At 40.6% G+C, this 18,979-nt stretch overlaps 1 protein-coding gene across 2 annotated transcripts in view; it reads right to left on the bottom strand.

Annotated features, from left to right (window-relative positions):
• TGFBR3 (transforming growth factor beta receptor 3) overlaps positions 1-18,979 on the bottom strand; it is a 323,902-nt gene that overhangs the window by 9,600 nt on the left and 295,323 nt on the right. For both annotated transcript variants that reach the window (XM_033916770.1, XM_033916771.1), the window contains one exon: positions 15,728-15,835. In XM_033916770.1, the coding sequence (XP_033772661.1) occupies positions 15,728-15,835 (108 nt within the window). The remainder of the gene's footprint in view (positions 1-15,727; positions 15,836-18,979) is intronic.

Raw genomic sequence — 18,979 nt, 5'->3', positions numbered from 1 at the left:
CTGGACTTTGTGAAGTGCTATACTATTTTGTGGTATATGCCAGAAGCATCCATTTTCTGATAGCTGTTTAATGATTTATTGACTCTCTAGTCCTCTCGGTGACCATATGAATTGAATCTAATTTGATGAGAACTATTTTTTTCCTATTTGTTAAATATAAAACTAACCAGCTGTGCAATAAAACTGAAGGCAATGACAACTTTAACCTCCCTTTTTTCTTATTTTTCTATTTAGCTGACACCACACTCATCAAAAAAGCATTAGTTCCAACCAGCTGTCTACATACTAGATATTAGAATGAATGGGTAAATGTTCTCTGTGAGAAATATGTCTTAAAATGGAAAAGAACAACGAACAAACCCCCAAAAACAAGGGAGAAAAGTGTAAACTACAATGAGAAATCTCCCCAGTCCCAAGAAAAATAGGGTGAGGAGGGGAGAGAGCCCAACAACTCACTACCACAATAAGGAATATTAATGATAGAAGAGAGCCCTCAGTCGCACAGCTTGCAATGGGGATACACCCCTAAAGCTCCAGCTGTCACAAGCATACACCCAAAGGGATGTTATCTGTGAAACATCCCTGGGCTACCTTCATGTGAATTTTTATGTGATAAACCAATACACAAAACCATGTGCTAAAGGTGAAAAAGAAAATTAACACACACACTAAATTGTTAGGGCTGTCTCTACCCCTCATCCAGGGGTAAGCAAGCGTCGACAATCAGCTGAGCAGGTACAGAATAGTATAAACATCTACTGGAGGTACTTAGCTTCTCCGTAGAAAGTTAGCCAGCAGAAAATCAAAATTCGTCCAACAGGACTCCGTTTCGAGGGATGAAAACCCCCTTCTTCAGAAACCGGCTATGCTGTCTTTTTTAAGGCTCTCCAATACCAGCCAAAGATAGTAAAGCAAAGTTGAAAATGCCTGCTCAGCTGATTGTGGACGCATGCTTACCCCTGGATGACGGGTAGAGACAGCCCTAACAACTTAGTGTGTGTGTTAATTTTCTTTTTCACCTTTAGCACATGGTTTTGTGTATTGGTTTATCACATAAAAATTCACATAAAGGTAGTCTAGGGATGTTTCACAGATAACATCCCTTTGGGTGTATGCTTGTGACAGCTGGAGCTTTAGGGGTGTATCCCCATTGCAAGCTGTGCGACTGAGGGCTCCCTTCTATCATTAATATTCCTTATTGTGGTAGTGGGTTGTTGGGCTGTCTCCCCCTCACTCTATTTTTGGGGGGGGTTGGGGAGATTTCTCCTTGTAGTTAAAATGGAAAAGGCATCTCTGAATTAAGAACAATTTTCTTTTTACCAATCAGGGGACAAACATGTTTTGTTACTATAAGTCAAAGAATAAGTTTATATCATAGTTCATATATAGATAGGACCATCAGAAGTCCAGATTTACCCAGACATGTCCTCTTTTTAGAGGACTGTCCAGGCGTCCAGATGGCTTTTCATAACCTGGTACTTTGTTTGGGTTTTGAAAAGCGTTAAGATCGGGGCCGTGTCTGGAGGGCATCTGTGAACGCGCGGATGTCCTTCAGATGCAGCCCCAAAGAGACGATGTTTGTGTGGGGCTGTGGTTGGGTGGCAGAATGAGGCAGGACTGTGGGTAGGACAGGGCGGGACTATTGACAGAACGGGGCAGGGCCACATGTCCTTTTTTTCAAGCAAAAATCTGGTAACCCTAGATATAGAGAACTGAGATGCTGTGATTGAAAAAATGTCTAACTCAAGGCAACCAAAAATTAAGAGAGAAAGCCAAGGTTCATAACATTTCTGAATGCATGCTATCTCTAATTTAAAAAGCTTAACTCATTTAACCATGGGTTCTGAATAACAAAACAAACCCTAAACAGAATTAGATGTAACTAAGCTAGCACCACAGAACCCTAGGTGGCACAGTAAGTGATGTGAGTGGGTTAGTATATGGCACTCTTTCTAGCAAGCTGTACTGAATCAATACCCCAGCAGAGAGTTAGGGAGCACCTTACTACCTGCCTTACTTACTAGTGCACAGTGGCATACGGTCAGGGCCTTCAGGGGATTCATCCAACCCCCTGAAGGCCCTGCTCTGAATTTAATTGGTTGAGCAGACAACAGGCAGAAGCTACTTAATCAATCAAATTCAGATGAGTACTGTCAGGGCCTTCAAAGGGTTGGGTGAATCCCCAGCCCTAGAATCCTGCTATTTTATTTTTGGTTTACCTTTTGCTTGATGCAGTTTGACTGGTTGAGCAAACAAACAAAAAAAAGAAGGGCTGTAGTAAAGCTAGAGATTCACTGAATCCCCTGAAAGCTCTGAACACATGCCACAGCTAGTGCATCTCAACTAAGTCTTCAAGACTGGAAAGGCCGCTGCTAGCCCCCTTCAATCATTTTAATGACCTCACACCGACAGCCCAATTGCTGTATATAATAAAACAGTATATTACAAAAGACAGCTTACATTGATGCATCCAAATAGGATATAACAAACAGCATTTAGGCTAACGGAAGAATAACACAGAATACCGGTAAGTCATGTGCTGCCCATTCCGTTCTAGAGCTTAAGTCAGCAGGCATGCTACTTTTATACCCTAGTTTAGTAGCCTAGGGTTTAAGAGTGCTACCTGGATACTAATTACATACTTAGTTTCTATTGGATTGTCACACTTGTCATTTTTGTTGATTGGATGGTATACATACTGGCAATTGAGTCATAATGAAGCATGGTGCCACTTGGTGTCAAATATGACTTCTATATTTTCCCTAACAATGCATTTTTAATACTAAGGTCAATAATTTCTGAGAGTGAATGGAAGGTTTCCCTTCTAAGCCGGATTGTAGATTTGTCAGCTATTTTCACCTGCGGTTAATATTTATTTATTTCAGTTTCTATCCCGTTCTCTCAGAAGCTTAGAACGGGTTACAAGTAGACATTCACAATCGTTTGAAAACAGACTAGTCATGACAACAAATAGGATACAGTCGACAATTAACAGAGCTTCTTCTAGAGACCAGACTGGTCATAGTGAAGTCGTCCTGACCTGGAGTTATGTGGTTTGGTTTTCTTCTTGTGACCCAAGCATTTCTTGGAAAGTCCCAGAATATTCAACACTTGTCACAGTCAGCAGATGTTTGCCAGCATCTAGGGCAAAGATGAAGTCCTCTTGCAAAAGTATTATTTATGCTGACAGGAAAATATGCACTTTTTGCACAGTTCATAGATCTTATGGTAGGTTTGATTCAACAGCACAATGCCCCTTCTGAGGGTCTCCTAAGGGTCTTTTCTCTCTCAAGACACACCCAGCCTCTTTGTATTTCAGGATATCCACAATGAATATGTATAGAATGTACTGCATATAGTGGAGGTATTGCATGAAAATCTACCTCATATTCATTAGGGATATCCTCAGTCTAGTACTACTAATCATTGTTTCTATAGCACTGCTAGATGCACACAGCTGAAATACTCAACTGTTCTGGTGTGTTCAAAGGAATGAGGTGAAAACTGTTGATTCAAGGTATTGAACAAATACGATACTGATTTCTGATTGCGATTGGCAGAGAGTCCCCTAATCAGACCATCTCTTAGGAAATGTTAACCTACCTATTTTCATGTCCAAAATACATAAAAGCCCAACAGGAAGGTTACTAAACATTAGAAAAAAAAGGTTAATATTGAGGAGTTTTGGTCCCATTTATTATCAGTTATCCCCGACTCCCCAACAGAGTATGAAATAAATGGTATATTGAATTTGTGGATGGAGGAATCAACAAAAATGTTGGACTATATGTCTCCTTCAATTTCCAAATCAGCCCACTACGATATAATCAGGCCCCTTGGTATATATACTGTTGGCCATCATGAGCTTAAGCGCAATTGTAGGAAATTAGAACGAAAGTGAAAAAAAAGTTAAACAGAGGTAGACAAATTGAATTGGAGGATAAAAATCACAGCTTATAAATCTGAATTAAATAAAGCTCAAAAATCATACTATGGATTATAGAATTGGTAGAGCTAAAGACCAGAGTAAATCTTTATTTAAATTTTGGAGATCCCTTACTACTACTAATAAAGATAGTCATGCGAATAGGGTACCAAATGCTGGTGAACTTGTAAAGTTTTTTGATGATAAGATTAAAACTATAAGAGCCTTCTTTCTTAATGCAGACTAGAAGGATATATCATTTAATTTGGAAACAACAACTAATATTCCAGTCGATAGATACTGGAGAGAATTTGTACCTGCTACTTAACTTCAGGTCAGAACATTATGCAACAGACTAGGACAAAACAAATGTTCCTTGGACAAGTTTCCATCTTACATCTTCCGAGAAATCTCCAATCAAGCTGTCTCCTGGTTAACCATTATGCTAAACTATTTTTTTTTAGAGAACAGGTTTTTTTCTGCATCTATGGGCCATATAGTTCTTACCCCACTACTGAAAGGTAACGATCTAAATCTTGCTGGTCCAATGAGTTATCGTCCTATTACAAACATTCCTCTAGTAACTAAGCTGATTGAGTCAAATTGTTTCCAAACAACTTTCAAGTTATCTAGATAAATTTTCCATTTTGTTGCCCTTTCAACATGGATTCTGTTCTAATTTTAGCACAGAAACTTTATTACTATCACTGATTTTTAAGATTCAAAGTTTATTATCTCAGAATAGATATGCCATACTATTACAATTTGATCTTTCAGCAGCCTTTGATGTAGTAAACCATCATGTTCTAGTTAGACTGCTTTCAGATATAGTCATGGAGGATAACGTTCTGCCCTGGTTCAAAGGATTTCTTTCATTGCGGTCCTATGTAGTGAACTTTGGAGGCACAACATCTTCTGCATGGTGACCAGATTGCAGTGTTCCCCAGGGTTCCCCACCATCTCCTATCCTCTTTCATAACTATATGACTATGTTAAAATTTTAACCTAAGCCCTATCGAATAGCTATTTACTTAAGCGGATGATATTTTTATCTTGCTTGAAGTCAACCTTACAGCCAACAAATTCTTGTTTATTCAAATTACAGTTGTGGTCATCTCTGGTTCAAATGAAATTAAACACAATAAAAACAAAATTACTTTGGTTTGGTCCAGAAATTGCAAACCTTCCTAGTTCAATTGCCCTTAATTTTGGTGATATTCTGTCAACTGAGTTTTCTTCTAGACTCAGTGTTGGGAAACTTTTTAAACTCCTCTATCTCTTTCTATTGTCAGGTAAACCATTTGATTAAGAAATATATCTTCAGTTTGCATACAATGAAAAGTGTCCATCACCTGTTTTATCAACATCATTTTGCAATTCTGGTCTAATCCATCATTTTGGCACAACTGGACTATTGTAACTCCATTTATGTGGGTTTGAGTAAAGGAAATGAAAAAAAGACTCCAGTTAATTCAAAATACCACCGCAAGATTGATCTTTGGTAAAACAAAGTATGACTGTGTGTCACCTCTGTTAATGAAATTGGCTTCCTTTATGATTGAGAGTTCAGTTTAAATGTGCCTACATAGTTTTTAAAATCTTACATGGTATTTTTGATTCGTTGGTCCCTCTAGCTTTAAATTCTTTGAGATCTTCAAGATGCAGAATTATCTAAGTATTTAAACTTTCTTTTCCCACTGTAAAAGGTACCAGATCTATCAGTAAAATTGTTCATTCCTTCCCCTATTTACTAACAGTAATTTGGAACAACCTACCTTCTCAAATAAGATCCTATCCCTTCAAGCTTTTTGAAAAATTCTGAAAACTACTGTTTCAGCATTTTCTAGCAGATAAGTTTCTATGAGATTAATTCTTTCTTTTAAATACAACTACAGTCAAACCTTGGTTTACGAGTGCACAGATTTGCGAGTGTTTTGCAAGACAAGCAAAACATTTGCAAAATCGGCACCTCGGAAACCGAGTTTGACTCGATTTATGAGTGCCATCCCCCGCGATCCAGCCTCCCCCCCCCCCCCCCGGTGCACCAAAACAAAATCCCTTACCCCGATTGGGCACCGGCACCAATGCATAGGACATGCCGGTGCCCGAAGATCCTCCCTCTTCTGGGCTGGGCGGTGCGTCGGAGATCCTCCCTCTTGCCTGTTCTGGGCTGGACTGGGCCTTGAGCATTTGCGCATGCTCAAGGCCTTCTGGTCTCACTCTCTCCGAGATTCTGAATCTGAGAATCTTGGAAGAGAGCAAGACCAGAAGGCCTTGAGCATGCGCAAATGCTCAAGGCCCAGTCCAGCCCAGCACAGGCAAGAGGGAGGATCTCCAACGCACCGTCCAGCCCAGAAGAGGGATGATCTTAGGGCACCGGCACATCCTATGCTTTAGTGCTGGTGCCGGTGCCCAATCGGGATAAGGAATTTCGTTTCGGTGCTCGGGGGGATGTAGAATCACGGGGGAGGGGAGAAACTCGCTTTGATATATGAGCAATTTGTTTACGAGCATACTTCTGGAACGAACTATGCTCGTAAACCAAGGTTCCACTGTATTGTTAACCGAGTCGAGCCTCGCTTCTCAGGGATGACTCGGTATATAAGTAGTCCAAGATTCAGTTTAATTTAGATACTGAAATCCTACTTTGCAGATACTAAAATTATGCAGCACTTTTTGCAAGACACTGATATCACATAATAATTCCTATATGAGTTTAATAGTCCACCTGAAGAAATACCTGCTGTGTGGGGGACTTAAATCAGGCTCAGATACATTTTCTGCTTTATAATTTAACTGCACAACATTCTGCATTCTGGAGTGGAGTAGCCTAATGGTTACAGCATCAAGCTAAGAATCAGGAAATCTCGGTTCAAATCCCATTGTGGTTCCCTGTGATCTTGAGCAAGTCACTAACCCCCTCACCCCCTCATTTACCTTACATTAAAAAAAATTTAGGTTATAAGCCCTCCTGGGACAGAAAATTTCTTAGTGTAATTGAATATAACTCAACTTGAGCCAGAACTGAAAAAAATACATTTAGCCAAATCCCTTGAAAAGAGGAGACAGAGAGGACATGATCGAAACATTCAAGATAATGAAGGGAATAGACTTAGTAGATAAAGACAGGTTGTTCACCCTCTCCAAGGTAGAGAGAATGAGAGGGCATTCTCTAAAGTTAAAATGGATAGATTCCGTATAAACGTAAGGAAGTTCTTCTTCACCCAGAGAGTGGTAGAAATCTGGAACGCTCTTCCGGAGGCTGTTATAGGGGAAAGCACCCTCCAGGGATTCAAGACAAGGTTAGATAAGTTCCTGCTGAACCGTAACGCATGCAGGTAAGGCTAGACTCAATCAGGGCACTGGTCTTTGACCTAAGGGCCGCCGCGTGAGCAGACTGCTGGGCACGATGGACCACTGGTCTGACCCAGCAACGGCAAATCTTATGTTCTAACAAATAAATTGCTAAACAAATTAAAAATAACTCAGTCAACTAGCAACCTGCATGCTAGCTACAGCCATTAAGCTATGTCTCTCCCTTGCATGAGATGTATCTGGCCTACTGCAGAACTAGAGCTTTCATTGTTGTTGTGCCTCTTTTATGGAATAGCCTGCTGGCTGATAATCAGGTCAAAAGACAAATTTCCTGCTGTTTACATGGAAATTGGAAATATGGCTTTTTTCCTTTGAGCTAGCCAAAAATAAATACATGACAAACTCCACCCAGGAAAGTTATCTATTAATTTATTTATCAAATTTGATTTAATGCACTGCAAACCCCCCGAGGATGTTACAATAGAAAAATCCTTAATAACAAAAATACATTAACATCATAAAGAACAAATAAAATAGCTAATGTATCATCATCCTGCTTATCTAGAACCCAGACTAAACAACCAAGCTGTAGCATATTTATAAAATGCCAGATAGTTCAGCATTTGTCGTAAACTCAGCAGAGCAGAGCACCAAATGCTGAGTACAAACTAAGAAAATTCTCCTTTTCTAGTCACAAGGCCATCTTATTTGTTTTTTTTGACCATGAAGTTGTAATAAAAAATAGTTTGGAAGAATGCAGAGTCTTTGAAGGCACATGGGTTACCAAGTCATCTAAATATTTATGCCCAAATCATGTTAAGATCGAAATATTAAACAAAGGATTTTAAATCGTGTCCTAAATTCAATAGACAACCAAAGCAAACTCCTCAAAAGCAGAGTAGTATTATCATATTTCATCTTACCCAGCAAGCAACAAACTGTATTATTCTGTAACAACGGAAGCCAATCCTAATGTTTTTAAAGCTTTTATTTTCTAATTGTATTCACTCATGCTTTAAGTAGCAGCTCCAAGGTAATTTACATTCAAGTTACAGTAAATTAGTTCAAAATAAAGCCCTTTACCACAGCCAAATAGTAATCAGGGCATGAATCAAAATTAAGAGCATAAGAATTGCCATACTGGGAGAGACGGAAGATCTATCAAGCCCAGGATCCTGTCTCCAACAGTGGTCAACCCAGGACCCAAGTACCTAGTTAGATCACAACAACCAGAACTGCACACAGTATTCGAGGTGCGGCCCAACCATAGAGCGATACAAGGCCATGATAACATTTTCATCTTTGTTTTCCATTCCTTTCCTGATAATTCCTATTTGCTTTCTTAGCCTTTGCCTCAACAATGACACTGAGCCCAGATGCACTAAAGTCAGCGATCATCGCTAAACCACTTTTGACTGCTTTAGCGACGATCGCATTTGCCGATCCGATGCACAAAATGGCTAATCACATGTTTTTCCCCTCGATCGCCCATTTTCCAATCTGGCCATGCAAATTAGCTAAAACCCCATGCATACTAGCCAAGTGATTGATGCACTAACATCGCTTGGCTATGCACAAAAAACCCAGGGGTTTTAGTGATCCAAAAAGAGTGACTGGCCAAGACCAGCCGCTTAGCTGCCTAACCATAGTCAAATTAAACTCAATGGCCCTGGAAGGGTTAAATGAAACATCTGACTGGATGGCGGAGGTAGATTTTTAATTTGAGAATTGGGTGATCCAGGAGGGAGGTTGTCAAAGCTAATGTCAGAAAACAAAAATAAAAGTATAATTATTACAATTAATGTCAAAAACATAATATAAAAATGTAAAATAACAATTGGTGCCCTATAACTTTGGTTAAAGGTTTTGAGGTAGGCTTTGAATTTCCCAGGTAGCCGGGTGTGACGTCACTGGGGAGGAAGAATATCAGTTCAGTGTTAGAACACCGCGGCCATTTTAGGAGAGCTGACGGCTGCATGAGTGATGTGAAAGTTACATAGGTAAGAGTGGTCTCTGCCACAATTAATTTTGTGGTGGGGTAGTATGGTTCTTACTTTAATGTTAGTATATTCTGTGTTTTTCTTTTCTTTTCAGTTTCCCCACTGCCTTGACAAAGAGAGGGAAACGCGTTGGTTGAGGGGATTAACAGTGATGGCTGGAAAGTTAAGCTAAGTCATGAGATTAATTTATGAATTGAGAAATCAAAATTAAGTTATTAAACTAAATTATGAAAATTAACTCTAATAAATTTAGATAAGAAATGAAAAAAAAATAATAATAAGAACGTGAGATAGAGAAGTTGTGCCCTCGGGAAAAATAAGGAATTTAACCCTATTGAGCTAAGTTGCTCAGAGGGTGGTCTGATATCCCATTGGCACTTATATATGAAATTGTTTTGCCTAATATTGGACTGAATGTTGAACTGTTGAGAGTATCTATCTATTCTTAACAAGATAACGAAGATAGTAGAGAAGATAACCATAGTTCAGCCCTTTTTAATGGTTACACATGCACAATATCAGCCCCATAAAAAAAGAAAAAGAAAAAGAAAAACATCCCCCCCCTCCCGCCAATGTGCCTCCGATGAACCGGCATATGACCCCACAAACTTTTGTGCTCAGTCCTGTGGCAAAGGCAGGAATGAGCAAAACATTTGTGCCAATTTACAGAGATCACGTCCAACCACCCTGATGCTGCGAATAGCGAAATGCCGGCTTGCCAATGTCGGAGGAAGGCACTGGACATTTTACACAGTTCTTGCAGGTAGTTTGATTTGGAAGTAACAGCAGCAACGTTGTCACCTTACAAGATAAGTAATGGTTCCAATGGCAGGAGGAAGTTAGCTTCCCTCCTGTCAAGTTCAGGGGAGGGGGTTCCGACAGGGGGATTAGTTTTATGTCGCGGGCGGGGGGCATCTGGTGGCAGGAAGGAGTTGGCATCCTTCCTGCCATGTTTGGGGGGTACTGATGGGGGCAGGGGGCGTCTGGTGGCAGGAGAATGTTGGTATACCTCCTGCCTTATTAAGTTGGGGGGGGGGTTCGGTAGGGGGTGCTGGTGGCAGGAAGAAGTGGGCATCCCTCCTGCCATTTTGGGGGGGAGGGGGTGCTGGATTTTTTTCATTTTCTTTTTATTGGCAAGATATTTTGCATGTGTAACACATGCAAAATATCAGTTCCATTTTTTTTTTTTAAATGAAAAAAACCCAAAAACGGCAGAAGCCCTGACAGCAGTGACAGGAGGCTGCTTCTGGCACTATTGTCAGGGCTGCCCTGACTCAATCACTCACTGAGCGATTGAGTCAGGAGTTTGCATTCAAATGATTTGCACCTCCATCCAAATCATTTGCATGCAAAAAAGATAACGAATCAATCACTGTTTTAAAATTGGCCAGGAATCGTCCAACAGCGATTGAATCACTATCTTTAGTGAATCTGGGCCTATGTACCTAGGTAAATGTTCTTGTTTTTGATGGTGGACATCCTCCATAGGGAGACGCAAGTCATGTGACCTGTGTTTCATGTCATTGTCAGAATAGATGTTTCCAGAAATCTGTAAGCATCTGTGGCTGGAAACTCATGTAACAATGGATCAACTGCCTCTCAGTTTTATTTAGTTTATTGTTTAAGTAGGAGTATCTTGCTGGACTGAACCATTTTTGCAGGATTTCTTTTCACAGAGAACAATTTTCTCACTCAGGCTATACTGGCCATTCATTCTTGCATCCCTTTTATCATAGACACCTGAAAATTCATTGGAGAGGAGGTAGGAGGTCTGCTTATGGCAAAATATTTGCCTAGGGCATCAATACTCTTGCATTGTTCTTGGGCATTATGGCTTTTTTTATAAATAATTTCATATTTACCATGTCATCTACTCCAGGTTAAATATAGTAGGCCCTATGCTTTGCTAAACCATATAAAGCTAAGTCTGTAGTCTGTTGAAGAATTTTTTTTAACATAATCTAAGTTTTCTGGTTCACTACTGTTTTCTGAATAGGGGTGGCATCCAGTACCCTTAAAAGATGATCATTATGGATCCTCACAAAAAAACACCTTACTACCACTTCAGAACAACATCCATAGTAAAGGCATCTGCTCATGGATGTGTCTAAAATTTATGAGACTTGCTTTAGATTATTGAGAGAAAGCCAATATAGGTTTAGTCAAGGGAAATTTTGCCTTACCAATCTTTTTTGAAGGTGTGAATGAGCATATGGATAAAGTTGAGCCAGTTGATATTGTGTATTTGGATTTTCAAAAGGCATTTGACAAAGTACCTCATGAGGAAATTAGAGAGTCATGGGGTAGGAGGTAATGGCCTATTAGGGATTAAGAACTGATTGAAAGACAGAAAACAGAGAGTAGGTATAAATGGTCAATATTCTCAATGGAGAAGGGTAAATAGTGGGGTTCAATACAATGCAATACTCACTTCTTTGACAAGTTAAATATGCATTTGAATCTTGTACCATGTACTAAGCTTCTGCAAGGAGGAAAAAAGCCTTAGATCGCCGTCCTCAGCCAGAACGAAACTTGCTCAAGGACTAGATAGGGTAAGTACCTCACAGTCTTCAATAAAACCTCCTTGCTCACTGTTATTTCTAAATCTCAATAAGAATGTAGTTAAACTCTGACTTAATTTAAAGCACAGGTCTATGCATAAAGTTCTAACAATTCAAATCCATTTATGTTTGTGAGGTAGAGTAACTCAGGTACCAGTAAGCCCCCCCCTGGTACCTGGATGTTGGGAGCAGGAGGAGTGCTCAGTCCCTCCTGCTCCTTCGGGCTCCAGCGATGCAATCAGGGCCTTAGGCCCCACTCTGGTGCATCATATGATGCACAGGAAGAAGCCTAAGACCCTGATTGGCTCAGGCGACTTGGGCTCCTCCCTTGGGCATCCCTTCTGCCATTTGTGGGTCATGGGGAAGGGGTTGCGTTTGTTAGGGGGCAGCATTTTTTTGACAGGTCTGCCTGGCTTTTCATTTTGTTTTTATGGGGCAGATATTTTGCGTGTGTAACACATGCAAAATATCTGTGCCATAGAAAAAAAAAAAAAAAAGACAGGCAGACCTGTCAAAAAAACAGCAGACCTATCGGTAACACAGTTACCAACAGGTCTGCAGCAGTCAGATTTTAGGATAGTAAAATCCGATTCAAAATAGCCAAGCAATTGTTAGTGAATCGATTGGTTGGCTATTTTGCATGGGATTTTACTAATTTGCATGGGTTGGATCGGATCGGATTGGATCGTTAAGTGGGCAGTGGGCTGTTTAGTGAATCTGGCTGGGGAATGATCGCAGATCGTTGGTACAGGATCGGAAGGTTTAGTGAATCTAAGCCATAGTTCTTGTTTGAAAGAATTTAAAATGTAAGCAACAAATCTACATTAATATGATTCTAATTCTGAATAAAGGCTTTAAAATATAATCAGTCTGTGGGGCTAATTTAATCTTTGTTGGGGCTTTTTTCAAAACTCTCATTTCAGGCTCCTTCGTTTATCTTGAAAAAAAAGATCTGATCTTCAAATCCTGTCCTCTCAGATAGCAAAAATCAGAAGTGAGGAAACAGCTAGCAGCTCAGCTATGTCCTTTTACAATTCTGTGCACTTCCTGTGTAGCAGAAACCATGAGGCAGATTAAGGCACCTAGCCACCAACAGGAAGTCATGTAGCTCCACGAAGGGAAGCTGGTTGTAAATTAAAGTGTTTCCTGCAACTAGGATCTTTCAACTGCACAGCTTGCTTTTTTTGCGAGTGCGTTTTAAGGATTTGGGGTTATTTTCTTTTCTTTTTCTTTACACAGTTCCAAAAATAGCAAATATCAGAATAAAGACACAACAGATGTTAATAAGAACTAGATGTATCAAAGCAGAAGGCTCTTTCCTTCTCCGGTTTGACTATTTCTAGCGAATACGAAGTACTGCTGCTTTTGGTACCTTGCTAGGCAGTCACACAGTTATCTGTAGACAGAGAATAAAATCAAGGCCTCCAGATTCACAACTCTCTGCTCTAAAATTCAGGTACAATGCAAGTGATTTTAGCAGTGGCTCCTAAACCAGAATTTCTATAAGGAATATGTCTGAGATATATTTGCAAAAAAGAGGCAGTGTAAGCATATAAGTCTCATGCATATTTATTATAGATATTCTGAAGACTGAACTGGAGAAGTCCCTGAAGAGATGTCTATAAACCACTAGATTAAAGCCTGGAAAATATTTTGAAACTGAAGCGGGTGGATTAGTAGAAGTTTGATGGAAATTCCAGATTTCTCCTAGATTCACTGTGAAAATACACTGCAGATTCTTAGGCTACTATAGCTAAAGTGAATCCAAAAGAATATTTTCTGGATCTTCAGAAATTCCAGTGTAAATCTACCATACTGACAGCATATGCTTCCACTTTTTGGATGATCTGAAGCAGATGTCTGGGTCCTATTCTAGATTTTTGCAAATGTTTGTCAGGCAAATGCAACAAACCTTCAACATTTTTCTACAACCATCAAATCATTCGTAGATATATAGCTGGACTCATTAGAAGTAAAGAGTTTTGTTAAGTATATCAGTTGTAGTGAAAACTAGACTCTTTACAGGCTGACACACCTTTAGTGACTCAGCATGAAAACTAATCTTAGTGCAATGGACATGGAAATGTACAATAAGCTACATATGGCATTACAATGCAGCAAACTATGATAAATTTTAGTCAACTGTTTTACTTCCAGCCCAAGCACTAGTGCTGCCCAATTCACTGATTTGAATTGATTCACTTAAAAAAAAAAAAAAAATCAGACTCACTGATTTAGTGAGTCCTGAGTAGAGAATGACACGGGGACAAATTTTTCCCCATCCCCGCAGGAACTCATTTTCCCATCCCATCATGGAAAGGTCTTTTCCTGTTCCTGCCCCATTCCTGCAAGTTCCATCCTCATTTGCACAAGCTTCAAACACTTTAAAATCATAAGTGAGCAAAACAACTCAAGAGGACGGGATGGGGAAATTGAGTTGCTGCAGAGACAGGAAAAAATTTGTCCCCTTGATGTTCTCTAATACTGAGTCTCCTGAAACGTCTGTGTCTCCTAAAGCAGCAGCAGTGGTGGCGGCGGCTGGCAGGCAGAGATACAGGCTGCTCCTGGCCTGCCCCGCTGGGACCTTCCCTCTGCTACATCACTGATGATGTAGCAGCAGAGGGAAGCCCTGAGAAACCTGTTCACCGCCTGTTTCTGCCCGCCTGCCTCCACCACTGCTGCTTTAGGAGGCCTCCTGTATGCTAGGGGTCCCTGTGTTGCAGTGCCTCCTGCTGTACAACATGTGCAGGTCACGCTGACAACCTCCTCTATGTATTCCTTGAGCTTCGAATCATGTAGCTTCTGGGAGATTTGATGGACGGGAGGGATGGAAAACTGCTGTACCGAGGAACGGGAGGGAGGGATGGAAAACCGCTGCACATGGGGAGAGAGAGGAGAAAGGAAGAGATGAAGGGAGAGATAGAAAGGGGTGAGAGGGAGAAATCTTGCATATGGTGGAGGGTAGGGAGATATGAATGGAAAAGAGAAAGGGAAATGTTGGACATTGGGTGGAAAGATGCTGCATGAGAGAAAGAATTGTTGCACATAATGGAGGGGAGGAAGGGAGAGATGCTGCATGCAGAGGAATAAAAAGAAGTTTGACCCAGGGCACAGGGCAGGGAGAGAGAGAGAGAGAGATGGTAGACAGTGGGAAAAACCCCAGAAATGTTGGATATGGCAGTGGAAAGGAAGGCCAAAACCTAACTCGGGGAATTAAATCTAATATTAGGTAGATCCAATGGTGGCTAATTTACTGAAATATATTACCGATCTCCTCCCTGTGTTGTTTAAACAAAATATCTCGTATTATATGTAAACTAACTTGGAAGTGCTCAGAACCCTCAGGTAGAGAACCCGCAAATGAGGACATGCTCCAGAGTGCGGACCCCCTACACCTCCCCCTGCACCTCCCCCTACACTAATAAAACTGTTTATCTTTTTATCTTTTTGCTGTGATTGTTTTCTTTGATATAAAGTGCTTAGTGCTTAATGTCCATGCTTTTTTGTGGCTTCAATCAATTTCAATAAACGTTAAAAAGTCCATAACTTGGTGGAGCCAGAGAAGCATACTATGATGGTGCTATCGGGTTCTGACGCGTTTTGCCCTCATGGGCGGCCTCAGAGAACCCACTACTTCTTGTGACGACCAATAAACTGGTTATTGAGATCATCGTTTCCACAGTTTCCTTGCTTTTGGTTTTTTCCTTTCTACTGTGGAACTATCTGGTGACCTTTTGTTTGCTTTGCATAAATGTGGTGAACAATTTCAGGAAGGTTCCATCTGATCTGCAAATGCAAGTGTGGAAGGTGGCAAGTCAGACCCCAAAAACTGTATAAGGCACAAGAAAAAAAAGAAACTTCCAAGAAAAAAATAAATAAAACTAGCTTCAGTAGTTATTTTTTTATAAAATGAAATGACCTCTTACCTGTATGTGAATAGATATACCATAATGCTCCTACTAGCAGGGCTCCAATTATAAAGGCTGCAAAGGCAATTCCAACAACTGTAGGTGTGTCTAGTCCATAGAGAATGGCTAAAAGATAAAAACATACATTCCTATAATTTTGGATAACAGTGAACCTTTTTAACTCTATAGATGTTTAAACATTCATTGTGTTGCATTTACAAAAGAAGACAGATATGCCATTCAGTTCCAAGCTAACAGAGTATGTGCACGGACAACTTAAGATTCTGCTTTATTTAGCACACTCCCACCTCCCTGACTTTTGCTGTTCTGCTCTGTCCCTGGATGGCTACAAATTGTGTGTTTATCCTTAATCTATATTGCTACACGATGTTATTCTGACCAATCCCATAGAACCATGCTCGGTTATTTGATTTTCAGACTGCCTCTTCCGATCAGAAAATACAGGGAATGAGTCCACAAATCAGCCTTCTGCACAGCCGATTCCTCCTCCTCTCCCCCCCTGGTCAGCCAATCAGCCTTCTGCACAGCCGATTCTTCCTCCTCTCCCCCCCTGATCAGCCAATCAGCCTTCTGCACAGCCGATTACTCCTCCTCTCCCCCCCCCCCCCCCCCGATCAGCCAATCAGCCTTCTGTACAGCCGATTCCTCCTCCTCCTCCCCCCCCCCCCGATCAGCCAATCAGCCTTCTGCATAGCTGACTCCTTCTCTTCTCCCCCCTCCCTGGTCAGCCAATCAGCCTTCTGCACAGCCGATTCCTCCTCCTCTCCCCCCCCCCCCCCGGTCAGCTAATCAGCCTTCTGCACAGACGATTCTTCCTCCTCTCCCCCCTCCCCCCCAGTCAGCCAATCAGCCTTCTGCATAGCCAACTCCTTCTCCTCTCCCCCCTGGAGCATATCGGGTATGATTTACTGCACCTGCTGGTGCGCCAGCTGCCATCTGCTGCCTTTTTACAGACTCAAGACCGCATTTGCGGTTTTTCGAAATTCGCGGGTATTCCTGGAAATGAACCCCCACAAATTTTGGGGGAGTACTGTACTCAACTTGCTCATGCCCAGATTTGGAATGATTAGCTCAAAATGCAAGATAAGGGACAAAGCAAAACCAGGAAAGAAAGCCAAAAAGATGGAGTGATCTAATTTTTTTGTATTAAAATTTGTTTTCTAAAACTTCAATTTCTAGGTGCAAGCATTTCTAATGTCTCAAATTTATAGTGTACAATATAACAGATTAATTTACACTGAGGGCCTCTTCTATCAGACTGCGCTAGCAGTTTTTAGCGCAGAGAGCTGTGGTGAATGGCCTGCCCTGCTCCTGACGCTCACAGGAACTCTATGAGCGTCGGGAGCAGCGTGGGCCATTCATCACAGCTCTCCGCTCTACAAATTGCTGGCGCAGTTTGATAGAAGAGGCCTAAGTCTCTCAGAAGGGGAACTAGCTCCAAAAGGAACATTTATTAATACGATCCTTCATTGATTTATGCAATGAAGAATCTGTTTGAACAAAATTAAAGATTTCTTTAGAATCAACTTAAAAAAAAAGCATTGAAGTCAAAGTACAGTAAAATAATTTTTATTCATGCATGTTTTGCCAGCCACAGCAGCATAGATAACAATGAGTCGAGCATCCCTCCCTTCTTTTGCTCCCTATGGATCCATCATCTATCTACTTACCTCCACCTCCCTACCCGCTCCAGGCCACTCGTCCCAATGTACAGCATATTGCTGGCAGAGATAGTAATTAAAATTGGATACCTGTGGCCAGCACTGCCATGACACTTCCTGTGCAGCATCTCTTCTCTCTGTTTCTATATATGATGTCCAAAACTGGGTGCTGATGTTTGGGTACTGACCCAAGATGTGCTCTCAATTAAATTGGCTAAGGCATCAACCAGCACCAATAATTAGGTGTTAATTGGTACAGATTTGGACTTGGGTACACATTTTGAAACATGCTATTCTATAACAATGTGCTGAAATCCTATAATGTCACAACTATATCTCTCAATGCCGCTCTCTCTTCTTAATAAATTGCTATCAGGGCTTCAGACATGCCATTTGGTCACCACACAATTTTTTGTGTTTGCTTGGTTGTCAAAATTCTTCTCACTGGCTATGGCTTCTTCACTAGCCCCTACTCAATATGTTTCACAATTTTTGTTTTTTTTTAAAGTGCTTCATTATTTCTCAAACTTATTAAAGTGCTTAAAGTGCTTAATATCAATAACTTAACTGTTATAAAAACTGGTTAAAACTTATCTTATTATATATTCTTTTTCTTGATGATCTTATCTCATTGGGAAAGGGACCTGTCATATCCGACATGTTTCGCCGACAGGCTGCTTCAAGAAAAGGTCCCCCCTTCACAACTTATTCTGCACCATCCCGATCTACATGGAAATTTTTTTGGCAACCAAGCAAACACAAAAAATTGTGTGGTGACCAAATGGCATGTCTGAAGCCCTGATAGTTTGACTAAAGCAATTTATTAAGAAGAGAGAGCGGCATTGAGAGATATAGTTGTGGTATTATGAATGGTTTACCAATGCCAGAGTACTGACTGAGATTATAACGTGTGAAGTGAAATCCCATAATGTGACATCCAAAAGAGGGTGTGGCCATGGGAGGTACATTCCTAAAATTTGCATACAGTGTTACAGAACACCAGGAATATGTGCCCAAATTGGTTGTCGGAAATTATACCTGGTTTCAGCAGACGCAAATCCTGGTGCTCATATTTGGGTGGGAAAATCAGCACTCAATGCTATTCTAAATGGTTACTCATTTTGTGAGAGATGGTGTTTATAAGGGGCCTATCTTAATTTTTCTACCTGCCCATTCAGTCCTAGCTACACCACTGGTCGGTCAAGCCACTTTGTAACCTCTGAAATTTAAGTGGCCCCAATCCCCCAAGGGTACAAAGACCTCATCTGGAATAAGAGGAGCAATACTGGTTTAAGGATAGCAAACAAAAACAGAATTCTTTCCCTGTTCAGCAATTTTAATACATGTACGACATTAATTCTTAAATACAAAAATAAAATAGGTTCTTTCATAGAAGAATTATCCTAATCTAAGAGGTCTTCTTTCTTGAAAATCTGTCAGGGTGTGGAACTATACGACTGGATTTCTTAAATCCCAAATGTACTATATAAAAACATTTTTAGCCCATTGCAAGTAACATCTGTACGGTATTTTCTTCTGTTATCAGAAGCATATTAATTGTCTTATGTTCATAAATCAACTTATTACA

This window comes from Geotrypetes seraphini, chromosome 12 (assembly GCF_902459505.1).
Source record: "Geotrypetes seraphini chromosome 12, aGeoSer1.1, whole genome shotgun sequence".
Taxonomy (NCBI): Eukaryota; Metazoa; Chordata; class Amphibia; order Gymnophiona; family Dermophiidae; genus Geotrypetes; species Geotrypetes seraphini.
Note: the sequence above shows the minus strand (reverse complement) of the source record. Positions and strands in the feature narration are given on the sequence as shown.